The 12983-nt window shown below is 37.8% G+C and overlaps 1 protein-coding gene across 2 annotated transcripts in view; it reads right to left on the minus strand.

Annotated features, from left to right (window-relative positions):
* ADCY2 (adenylate cyclase 2) overlaps nt 1-12983 on the minus strand; it is a 224380-nt gene that overhangs the window by 32201 nt on the left and 179196 nt on the right. For both annotated transcript variants that reach the window (XM_040588033.1, XM_040588032.1), the window contains exon 16: nt 4882-5019. In XM_040588033.1, the coding sequence (XP_040443967.1) occupies nt 4882-5019 (138 nt within the window). The remainder of the gene's footprint in view (nt 1-4881; nt 5020-12983) is intronic.

The raw sequence follows: 12983 nt of genomic DNA on the forward strand, positions 1-12983 counted from the left end.
AACAGTTTATTGATTTACTAACACTAGATCTGGTCAGCCACAGCTCTGTATAACCAAGTCTTGAACACTTCCAAGGATGGAGATCCCATAATCCCCCTTGGCAGCATGTCCCAGAACTGTACTACATGCAGAGTAACTTCTTCTTTCCTTTTTAAGGACTATTCAACCTCCCAAGCTATCACCCATGGTCAGTGTCACTTGGTACGTTTTGTGGTGCTGCTGAGAAGAGTTTGAAAACATCATCACTGTAACACCCCTTCAACAGAAGTAGGACTGGTTGTGGACTTGTGAAGGTGATTGCAACGCCACCTGCTACCAAGACCAAGTTGGCACTGAACTTTGTACAGCTGGCACTTTCAAGCTGTCTTCCTTCGCTAACATGCTTCCCTGACTCTTCATGTGAAACTACACATCATTAACCAGCAATCAATGAACTACACATTCAGGATCAGCATCACTGATACAACAGATAAACCCACAACACCAGACCCTACAAAATGTTAATAAACACCTACAGATTTTGAAACACGCTTCTATAAATGATCCTGAAGAGCTCCCATCACACACACACACACACACACTCTCTCTCTCTCTCTCTCTCACACACACACACAGAGTGTTATATGCGTATCTACCCATTCTCACAGGATGTGTGGGTTAAATGCACACACTCCCTTTTCTGGGATTTTGGGCAAAGACCCTCCAGACAGCTTTAAGTATTCAACCCTCATCCCTACCCCCAACTATTTAAAGTGACATTCTCATCTTATAAGGTGTTGTTAACCAGGCATTTGCCAAGGGTGGGCAATGAGAGTCCCCACATCCCACTGATAGTGCATTTACTGTATTCAGTCTCAGAATCCCATCCCATGCTTGTCTACTGTGCAAAAGATTATATACCATGAAAAACTCAAACACAGTTCTATTACATAAGATACATGTGTATATGTATTTATATATATTAATCTATATTAAAGTATTTTAATTTTGGTTTTGAGCTTTCTACAGGGCATTTCTGACCTATGAATGTTACCTGTCTAGACAGAATTCTATAGGAAATGTGGTATACCTATGAATACATAAATAAATATAGAAAGGGGAAAAAAAGGATATGAAAATGTTGTCAACTCCCGTGAGCCAAACAACAGTTATCTCTGAATGATGTGTTTGTACTTGTCTTTCTTGTCTCTCATCAGTTATCTACATCTGCTATCATGCTTTGGAGATATATATTGTTCTCCAACATAGTATTTTTGTGTAAGAGACAGCTCAGTCCTACTAAGCAGTCACACCTACTCAAATGACTCAAATGAAAGCGATATTTTTTATGAATACCAATGTTTGCCAGGGAACATCTGAGCATGCTACCATTAAAATCTCATTTTAACGTCATATATTCTAACAACTTTTTCTTTTCTTGTGTTTGTATAATCTGCAATCTTCAGTTGGGAGTTTTTTGCCTCACATGATGAAAATGCGTGCTGTGCTGTTATTTCTTTCAATAGGAGCCATGTGGTGACAGACCCTACCCCTGCAACATGAGATAAGCAAGGCAGCTGCATCTCCCTTGTTACCTCATCAAGAATCTGCAAAAGATTACACAATACCCTAGTTTAGATCTTACTGAAAAAGAAGCCAACTTTCCCAGTGTGGTACTTTTCAACCCTTCCCTACAATCCACAAGGCATCAGAACCAAGGCTTCATAATGAACACAGTCCAAGAGCCTGTAAACATGGCCAAATCAAATGGGTTGTATCTCACCTTACTAAGCAAGTGGGCTTGCTGATTTCCATGTTAATGTGCATAAAATAGGATCCTATTGAGAAGAAGGAAAGGTGCCAGAATATAATGTTAAGTGCACTAATCAAATGCACACTGAATTAAACAATTACGGAATAAGCAATAAAATGTGTAAAGTTTTAATAGCTACTATGTGAATGGGTTGACCCCATGACAGGTAAGCAGGAGGGAGAGAGCTGGGAAATACCCTTCCATTGAACTACTGAATCAGAGTAAAAGGCAAAATTAATTGATTGAAGTGCCACAGATAGTTCAACTGTGGTCATCAACCTATGGTAGCACAATGTTATGCAGCAGACATCTGTAAAGACAACTACTGACATAATTTTCTCTGCAGAAGGAACGTGCAGGCTACCCTGGGAATACTAACAAGTGAGCTTTTGCACACTAGCAACAAAGCCCCACAGGCCAGAGGTAAGCTCTTTAGGGGGTAGGTGCTTCAAGATCAGCAATTCCAGAGCAGAGCTGTGCTTAATCAATGGAAACACATAAAGAACAAAAACAAAGATCTGGCATGTTACCAAAAAAATGCAGCTCAGCTGAATTTACAGCTTACATTTAATTTGATCCCATAATTGTTTTCTCTTCCTTATTATACAAAATTACATTGGACATGGACATGTGAAGACTATAAAGAAAAGGATTAAAAAAAAATCTGTCACCATCCCTCTCTCCCCATGACCCCCTTGCCTCATACAAACACAAAACTGTATTTTAAATTCATTTTCTGCTATTCCAAAAGAGCTATGCAATCTCCTTAAGACACAATGGTATACAGATTTTATAGTGATATATGGAAGAAATTTTTTACAATGAGGTTGACAGAACACTGGCACAGGGTTGCCCAGAGAGGTGGTAGATACCCCATACCTGGAAACACTCCAGATCAGACTGGGTAGAGCTGTAAGAAACTAGATTTAGTTGAAGATGTTCCCGCTTATTGAGGAGGGTGGGGGGTGGGGTGGGGTGGGTGTTGGGACTAGGTGACCTTTAGTGGTCCCTTCCAACCCAAACTATTCTATGATTCGAATCCTGAATCTGAAAGCTGGTAGGCAGGGCACCTTCCTGGGACAGTATAGCCCTGAGATCCTGTTGTTGTGCTAAGAAACCTTCAAGCATTTGGTTCAGAAGTCACTGAATCAAAGAGCTGTTACAGGGCTCTTTCATCATGCCATGTTCCTTGAGATTGCATGAATCCCAGAGGATGGTGAGGTACAATCATTGTATACGGTCACTCAGCTTCCAAGAATTGACCCTTTGCAGCCATGCAGTCCAACTATCTCTCGGAGGTGCCTGGAATGTTCCCTGCAGTATACTTTCTCATGTTCAGTTTAATGCAGATCGGCTTGGCAAAAAGAGTTTTCCTCAGCCATTGATTGTTGCCCTACTCTATATATAGCACCAGATCTAATGCTCAGTGGAAGTAGCATTAGTCACCCTCCCCCTTCAGCTAAGAAGTATTTGATACTTATGTCACCTTAGATGTTTTTTAACTTCCCTTGCTGATCATGACTATATACCTCTCAAACGGGAAGACTGTCTGCTGAAACAGCTAATTTGAAAGAAAATTGCACCCCCACTCTTTTCTACTGTTTCTTGACCATAAAGACTGAATTTTATTTGGCATTTTGGTCTTAATTATGATTTATAAGGTGTAGGATGCTTAGACGCTTTTTATCTCCATTAAATCTTAATGGCTACATTTTGCCTTTTTCTACTGAAAGAGTTCATGGAAATAAATGCAGTTAATGGACTCTGCTATTAAGTACATGTTGCTTAGAGATATAATAATGATACTTCAGAGTCTCTCCCACAATTTGCTATTAATATTAAGGAAATGCAAATTTCACAATCACATTTAAAGTCATTTTTGCTAGTCAAACTATTAAGGTTTAGTTTCAAGGTGGGAATTGTACTTAAAATTATCATCTCATGAATATCATGGAACATGATTATTTGTAACACTGCAGACATTACTGATAAGGCACAAGGACTTTAAAATACAGCATATTAGGCTTTACTGTAATAGTCCACATAAAAATGGACATGAACCAATAATATTAAAAACTTTTTCTAAAAATGTACTGAACAACTGCTGTTTTGCTAGAATGTCTTTTACTAGTTGAAGGCCAAATATGAGGTGGGCTGTACACAACAGTAGATATTCAGTCTAAGGAAAAAAGAGTTGCTGACCACATCCTCTTTTACACTTTAATTTAATAAATAACCATATGGTTGCAGGAACTCTAACTCAAAGTATACTTTAAACTTTAATCTGACCTTCATTTTACAAGCAACTCCATCTCTGGGTTTTGTCCTGTAGTACACCAAATAACCTTTGCTTGGCTAAAGTTTATAATTCATAAAGGCATATACAGTCTTCAGCTGAGGACAAGAGTTGATGGAGAATCAACAACTCAGAACAAATATTCCCATTGCTAACTGCCTTCACTGCTGAAAAGTGAGCTTATTTTCTCATTTCCAGCCACTGCTTCTTTGAGTTTTTCCTGTACCAGCCCTAAACACCAAATTCAAGTAGCTGAACTTTATATTTTGAATATGGGATTGTTTTTGACTCTACCTCCTCTAGTTAAAAAGAATGCAGGAGAAAGAAAGGAAAATATCTACTTTCCTGAAAAGACAATTAACAAAAAAAACCCAAACCAAAACCAAAAAACCAACAAAAAAAAAAAGACTAGGATCATTTAATAGAAAAAAACAGAGAGAAGGTTCTACCAGAAATTTCAAGCATTCACATTTGAAAGCCCACGTTACATCATTACATCATTCTGACAAGTTTAGTACTTACTGTAACAAATGATTGACTAATGGTCCCCTGAAATGTTGTGGGAAAACAAAATAAAACAGTGTAGGTATTATCAATCTTTAATACATTCATAATCTCCATAATACATTATGTTTTCTGTTACTCTGCTTTACATTTCTGCCTCTGGCAATCATTGTCATGTAAAGTTCCTGGCACAGCCATGGGCCATAAATTCAACATCTAAACAAATACTGGGAAAAAAAAGACCTCAGAAGAATAAAAAAACAAGAAAAAATTACCCCTTTTCCCTTACCATATTGAATACAGCCATAGTCAATATTATAGCAGTGGTTGTCAATGTAAGAGTGATCCTTGGCCAAGGACGGTTTGCAATTATTCCAGATGATTTCAGGATCCACAACAATGAAGCTGATGCTTTCTTGCTACATTGCTAAGTGTGAAGAGTTTATAAAAGAGAAAACAAAAATAGCTTTAGTATATTAAATTACTATAAATAAGAATAAAGAAGGCTCAAGATTGAGGGCAGCATTAATCTTGAAACATTGTACAGAAGTATTCAACTGTTATATTCTCATAAGTTACAATTCACCATTTTACATGAAAATAAATGCAAATTTAGTTTAAATTTCTATTATAATATCAATTCTCTTTAATTATAATTTGTAACTTATTAAACATTCAATATATCTAAGTAATAATAGAAAATACAGAGTTGACAGAACTGCCATTACCTCTAATATCAGTAAATTACCTCCCCTGCTTCAATTGAAAGAACAATATTTAGTAGCCTTTGGAAACTTCAAAATGTAAGTAACAACTCTGCAAAGTCTTTGACAGAGAGACAGAGGTCTCCTCATGCAGGATAAAGACTGTATACATAGATGTAGACCTGGCAGTCTACAAAATCGCGGGGTTTCTGGGTTTTTCTTTCATTTGTTTGGAGACCTGTTTGAAGTTCATTTTATGTGAAAGAAAACTCAGCAAACCAGATCAACTTTTCCTAAAACTATCTACAAGACAAATAAGCATTTCATACAACAATTAGACTTACAATTTGAAACAAGGTGTATTTAGTGAATAGAAAATTTCTCATATATATTGGCAAAAACTAACAATAAAAACCTCTGACTCATTTAACCTGTTTCCAAGAACACACTGCAAACCGTCCATTCATACATACGTAGTGCCCAGAGGCACAAGATGCTCACACAGAATAAACAATTTGTGGCACATCCAATAAATATTAATTTTCCCAAAACTTTAGCAATGAGGAGATAAGGTTGCCTAGAAGCATCTTGTGCCCTTTCCAAATGCCAAATTCAGCTATATTGAAAACTGTAAAAAAGGCAATGAAAAGTTAAGGAACATCACAGTCCCACAGAAATAATTGCTTTTTATCAGCTTGTCTATTTACTTAATATTATCAGAGATCACTTTACATATTGTTTTCACCCCAGCCACAGCAATCAGCAGAGATACAAGCACAGGAAGTCTCTAAAATGAGAACTCAAGCACTAAAAACTATCAAATATAGGACTTACTTTACAGCATTTATCTATTAGTTCAGGTTCAGTGGCACATCAAACTAAACTACACTATTAACCAACACATGTGATGTAGTTTGCACGAAGGTCTTTGTCATACTGCACATAACTATTTCCCTCCTAATTACACACTATTTGGACAAGCCCACTACATATCTAGAACTTTTTTCTGCATATTGTTTATATATTGCTTTTATGACAGGAGGTTTTGCATACTGGATTGGACAGCTTCTGAGTGAATGAAGTCAGTGTGAGGAAGGCCAAAACAGTAACTGGAATCTCAAGGATGAATAAAGAAAAAGGGAAAAAGAGGCAGGTTTATATACACATTACTCGTCCCTCATATTAAAAGAAAACAGCACATAAAGTCAAAAGATCTGCATTTTTGAGCAAGAAACTTCTGTTCAGATGCCTTTTTGAACTTCCAAACCTTGTTCTCCAACCCTAAGTACATAGTAAATTTCAAGATAATTTGAATCCACATGCAGATTTTAGAAAAATTTTGTCATCCTTCCCACTTTAATAAAGTAAAAAGCACAAACCTTGATTGCTGCTGTTGCTACAGAAGGGGAGTGTTCAACTGGACGCAGGGAATGGATCAGTGTAAAAATTAATCATTCAGTTATCTGTCTAGTCTACCTAAAATCTAATGAGTCAGGGAGCATGGATTTATGGCAAATTAGTCACGAAATCATGCCTTCAATTACTGTTTGCCTTTGTTACAGCACACCTGGAGCTTTACTACAACTTCACCTACATTGTTCTGTGATTTTCTTGGATGTTTAGAAGTAGCTGGAACAGTTTAAATTGGATTAGGGACAAAACTAGGCAGAAACACTGAGAAAGTATGAGGAATATGAATTGAATGAGAAATGATATAGATAAAGCCATACATTGTGCTCTCCTTTCTGAATTATGCTACAGGGAGCTATACTGTTCAAGGAAAGTCTTTAGGATAAGGAATTCCAAGAAAAGAAGCTAATAATGAAAATAAATAATCTGGCCTAAACCAGATACATTTTATTATGAATTTTACTGATTTTAGGTTATTTGACTAAAGGCTAATCAAATTAAACACAAAGACCTGGTGATGATCAAAAGGACAGTGACAGGTGGTGAAACCAGAGTAACCTAATCAGTGCAGAACAGAAACCACTGCATCTGCTGCTCCTAAGACCACTGAAGGAGAATGTTTCAGCCATGGTTTCCAATGGGAAACCAACCAAGAAGCCTCAACAAAAGAAACTCCCTGTCCAGGATGCCCTGCAGGCTAACAATGATTACTACCTAAAAGGACAGTATGCTAAAGAGAAGAGGGGATGAAAGGAAATGGCTGCATGTAAATACTTGTCTAAACAAGTCTGTTGTATATTACAAAATCCTCTCTCTAACCACTTTCTGTGTAAGTGCAATCCTTATTCTGAGCCTGCATGTGTGCGAATGCTAGCAAACTTCATGCTGGCAAGTAGCGCAGGATGGGTGCCAGTCACTAGAGAACAACTGATCACATATCTCAGGCAGCTGAGGGCCTGGGTGCCAACAACTGAAGTGTCTCAGGCCAGTCCCTGGAGAGACCCATACGGTGTGTGTGGGAGTGTGTGTGTAACCATTAGGAAACTTAAACTGCAATGTCTGGTAAGGAGATCTACATTTGGAGAGACCCAAGGTGACCGACGCAAAGCCGGTTGCTGTGTAAGGAGGGCAGAGCCTGGGCATGGATATTGTATTGACTTTTGTATTGAGTAAGCCCATCTTGAGTGACCCACAAATGTGAGTGTGTCTGGTGACAGTCAGGGTGTGTGTATACTCCACTAGCAAACTTCAGTCCTGATCAGCCAGAAAGGAGGACCTAGACCATCAGTGTTGATCACACCTATGTGAGGGCTGCTTGTTGTTATGTGGGTGCTGTAAGAAAGCTGCTCTGTCTGTGGATCTCTGTGGTTGGTCCTGTGCGTATCGTATATGCCTGTGTGCTCAACCTCACTTACACGTTATACCTGGTGCATGGTACTGACAGCCTCCCACTGATGGGAGTGGGACAGAAGGATCCCCTGGGTCTTTAATTCCATCAAACTGGGCTCCAGTAGACCAGGAAGGAGCACACCCCTGCTCCTGAACTCCACTGGATCCAACAAGCTCTAGCAGCTCTTATTTTCAATTTCATAACATTAAAAAACATGGCTCTGTAACACATGCAAAACAATGCAAAAAAAGATGCTTTCATGTTTTTCTAGTGCTAAGTAATGTAAATTGATGGTTACTTCTGCACAAATGAACAACTTGTGTTATATTAATTCTGAAGATAAAACTTAAGTTTTCACATAGCAAATTTCTGTTGAATCCCCATAGCTAAATACACAAATGTAGGTATCAAATGATGAAGACATCTTAGACTTTTCTACTTTAACATCAATGCTTCCAATTACTGAATTTAAACTTTTTCATTTTTTAAAGTAATAATTGAAAAAGTTACAGTCCAGTGCTTAGATTACTTAGCAATGTCCACACTAAGGTCTGCATTTATTGCTGAGGACAGTTTTACTGCTTTCAAAGTACTGTACACTTTTGAAAAGACCTATGTAACTTCTGTACTAAAATTCCTTGCAATTCTACATCTCCTTTGTTTGCAAGATTTTTGATCAATATCACCTAACTGTTCTAATGTATTTTTAGCAAGGAGGAATTAATGGGACTGCTTTTCTACATTTGTTTAAAAAGCTGTTTTTCTGCTTGTAAAACAGCAGCACACCAGAAATCAGTGATGCATTTCTTACCAGGCTGTTTACTGCACAGTTCTGAATTCTGGAGGGGAAGGATCACTGTTTATTTTGTACATCTGTCATGCTCACCTGGTTTGTTAAATAGATGACAGGTCTCTAATAGCAAAGAGATCAGCCTACATATGTTAAGCCAATGAGGCTTCTGAAAGGTAAATTTGTGACAAAACCCTAATTTACTCTAAAAATCTTTAAACCATTGAGTAGAAATTCCTGAGAAAATATGAAAGAATACACTGCCAATCAGTAATCCTCTATGTGAATTAACAGATTTGCTGAACTTAACTTTTGAACAGTCCATATATAACACAACTGCAGCAGCTCAGTACTGCTGAAAATTTAGTGAATTCCTGTAAGCAGAACTGAAGCGGTGGGGTGATCATTAAATTCAGACTCTTACTGGCACTGGCAGAACTATGCAGGTTAATTTAGCTGATTCATGAGCTTATGTCAAACACTTTTTTTGGTAAATGTTATGTCTCATTTGCAATTTTCTTAAGAAAATGGAGACTGAGATGAAAGGAAGAAAGTAATAATTTCTAGAAAGCATGCAAGAAGGGTAAGACATCTGATCTCAGTAGCATTCACTTCTGCGTCCATTCTAAGCAGAGCTGGCAGAATATGGTTTAGCATTTCTGTCCTGGTTTCAGCTGGGACAGAGTTAATTTTCTTCTTAGTAGCTGGTGGAGTGCTGTGTTTTGGATTTGGTATGAGAACAACGTTGATAACACACTATGTGTTTAGTTGTTCTTGGTAACATTTATACTAAGTCAAAGACTTTTCAGTTTCTCAGAAGGCTGGAGGGGCACAAAGAAGTTGGGAGCGGATGCAGCCAGGACAGCGAGCCCAAATGAGCCAAAGGGATATTCCACACCATAGAATGTCATGCTTAGTATATAAACTGGGGGGAACTGGCTGGGCCCTGCCAATTGCTGCTTGGGGACTGGCTGGGCATCAGTCAGTGGGTGGCGTGCAGCTGTACTGTGCATCACTTGTTTTTTCTCCCTTCCCTTTGGATTTTATTCCTCTCTCCTTCTCCCTCATTTTTAATTATAATTATTATTATTATGATGGGTTTGCATTCCCCTCCCCTCCTATTTTATTTTAATTGTTAAATTGTTCTTATCTCAGCCTTTGAGTTTTACATTCCTTTTCGATTCTCCTCCCCGTCCAACTGAAAGGGAGTGTGAGAGTGAGCGAGCGGCTGCATGGTACTTAGTTTCTGGGTGGGATTAAGCCATGACAGTTTTATCATTTTTCTACTACGAATAATACGTATCTGTAGTATTAAAGGTGACTAATGTATTACCGTTTCATCTGAACATGTTAAATCTGATATGACAGTTCAACATGATAGCGAGTAATAAAGTATTTTGAATATTCAGGTTATTAAAATGTATCCTGTGTTGTCTTTGCACACACAAAAACCTACTTCAGCATTTAACAAAATGAATGCTGTCTTTCTGAGTGAGATCAAGGAACCGGTGTGAGAATTAATTGTGACAGCTATGTTGTAGATGAAAGACAGTGTCACAAGACCTGTCACACTTCTCCTTCACATGCTAGCTGAGGTTGGAACATCTTGACTGAAGACCTCTTATTTACAGGAAGCCAGTGAATCACTTTTCTATAGTTCTATTATTGTTCTTTTCATTCTGCATTCAAATACAACTTAATATTTTACTAACACTGATGTTACAAAGAATGAAATCAAGAGAAAAAAAATCACATTCTTTTCACATACTCATTTCCACTCAAACTTGAATACATCAAGGTTCAGATCCAAAGAATTGGGTGATTAGTTGACAGTGATTATACTGACCTAAGCTTGGAGAATGGTGATTTTTCTATAGAGACACAAGCTTACACTTTACATAAATTTCTAACAGTCCTATTGTTAATAATAAAGGATTAAAGTATTTCTAAAATGAGTACTGTAACACCAAGCTTGGCGGCACCTGTAAATCTAAGCCAGGCATTTTGAATCATACAAAATGCACCCAGGTAAAGAGTTTATTCAACTTATAGGAGATATAACTGTTTTGCCAAACCTAGAAACCTAAATAAAGAAGTAACAGGAAAAACTGAAGTCAGTATCACATTTTCAATTTCACCATACTTTGCAGTGATCGTTATCCTTCACAAAGGGTCACGTTGAAATGATCATGTGGTTCGCTTCAACTGCCTCATTCAAAGGAAAGACCACAGCAGCGAGCTGTATAAATATGCCTTTGGGCACTCACAGGTCAGTCCCAGTACCTCCTGTGCTGCTTTCCTCATTCAAGAAAATGTACAGTTGCTGTGTTATGTGCTACTTTAAGGTAAGATGTTCCCAGTCCATCCTGTCAAAGTTCTTCCATGTCACATAAAGAGACACTGGTTTTGAGAAAGAGCAAACGTGAATGAGTTTTTAAGGACAATGCTCAGGGCACTGAACTAGAGGAAGGAATTCCAAATGCTACGTTCCACATTGACCAAGTCTTGATCTCTAAGACGGTAACACCCAAAAATTGCCTCACAAAACAAAAACCCTGATCCGTGACCACACTGTGATACTTACATATCATGGATATTACTTCTCAGGTAACACATGTAAAAGAACTTTCAAAGCAGTCTGGATGCACTGCTTTTGTCCTTCTTATTAACTAACTGTAGGGAAAACTGTATACTGGACTGTTGGTATGAGGAAGCACACTCAGATATCTCTTTATTTGGAGGTAACTTACAATCTTGCCTTTGGCAATGACACTAAAAAGCAGCTTTGACAATTTTTTTATTTAAAAAAATCAGGACAGTCTCACTAATCAAGTAATATTAAAGAGAACTTATTGGCACAATAGACATAAGAAATTTGTGGCTTTCGCCAGTTTAGGCAACTTCAGTTGGTCACAATCACATAACATATCACAAATAGATCACTCAAGAGGGAGTAAGAAGGACTTTTGTTACTGAAATCAGTACAACTCTAACAGTTGCTGAAACCTGAACATGTGATGATGGATTTGCTGTTGCAGTGCCTGTGCTAGAGATTCATTAGAATGACATTTAGGTTTAATAAGCCTCTTTTATGGACCCTACTGTAGGCGTCAAAGTGCCTCTCCAGGTTCTCCTTGTGGTCCCCCATCCCTGTTTTAAGCTGTAATTTACAAACAAAGCCTGACTATTGAAGAAACTGAAGGGCCTTGGTCTTTCATTCATATCTGCATTAAGGGAGATACACATCAGAGGTAAGATTCCATGTAAAAAATAATTTCCAAGTAGTTCTGGTGCCGATACGCCTGTCCTTGCAGAGCTTTTAAATATCTTAAGTGTACACACTCTTTCAGACTGTTAAATACAAATGCTAATTGCTTTAGAGTAAAATACAAATCCCTGTAAACAAAGGTAAAGATTTTGTATCACTTATTACACAATGTGTAGTGTAATGCAAATAATAAATAGCATGCGCTCTTCTAGCAAGGACAGGACTGCTCACATACTGGCTGCACTTTGTTGGATGCTCTGGGTGACCTCAAAGCAGAACATCTTTCTCAGCTGTATTTTCTGACATTTCTTTGGTTGGTATTGTGTTCTGTTAATTCCATGGTTCAATTGGGTATTTAAGAGAGACTATAAACATGTTCAGATGACATGACAGGAAAAAAAATATCTTTTTACTTCTAATCTTCCTTATTAGCTGAAGTAGCTCAATAGGCTTGCATGGTATAAACATATGCAACCAAAAACGATTTCATATTAATGGAAAATAACTGGCACAAAGAGTATGTGGTATCAACTAAGTGCACACATGCCCCAGGTAAGGCAAAGAAATTTTTGAGACAGTATTTGAATCAATGCACAAAGAACATCCACTCGAGACTAATACTTCTTCGGATGGCTACCTCAGCTGTCACAGAGATCTCTCCTTTATATGCTTATGGTGGTGGTTTTTTGTTTCCCCTCCATTGTTTACATTACTTTTTCAAATATCTTTTAGGTAACCAGATCTCTGCTTCTTCACGTTCATATCAGAAGGTAAAACTTTTCTAAGAGTTTCCAGGTCTAAGGCACTTCACACTCATTCTATGAACTCA

Source organism: Falco naumanni, chromosome 3 (assembly GCF_017639655.2).
Source record: "Falco naumanni isolate bFalNau1 chromosome 3, bFalNau1.pat, whole genome shotgun sequence".
NCBI classification, from domain to species: Eukaryota; Metazoa; Chordata; class Aves; order Falconiformes; family Falconidae; genus Falco; species Falco naumanni.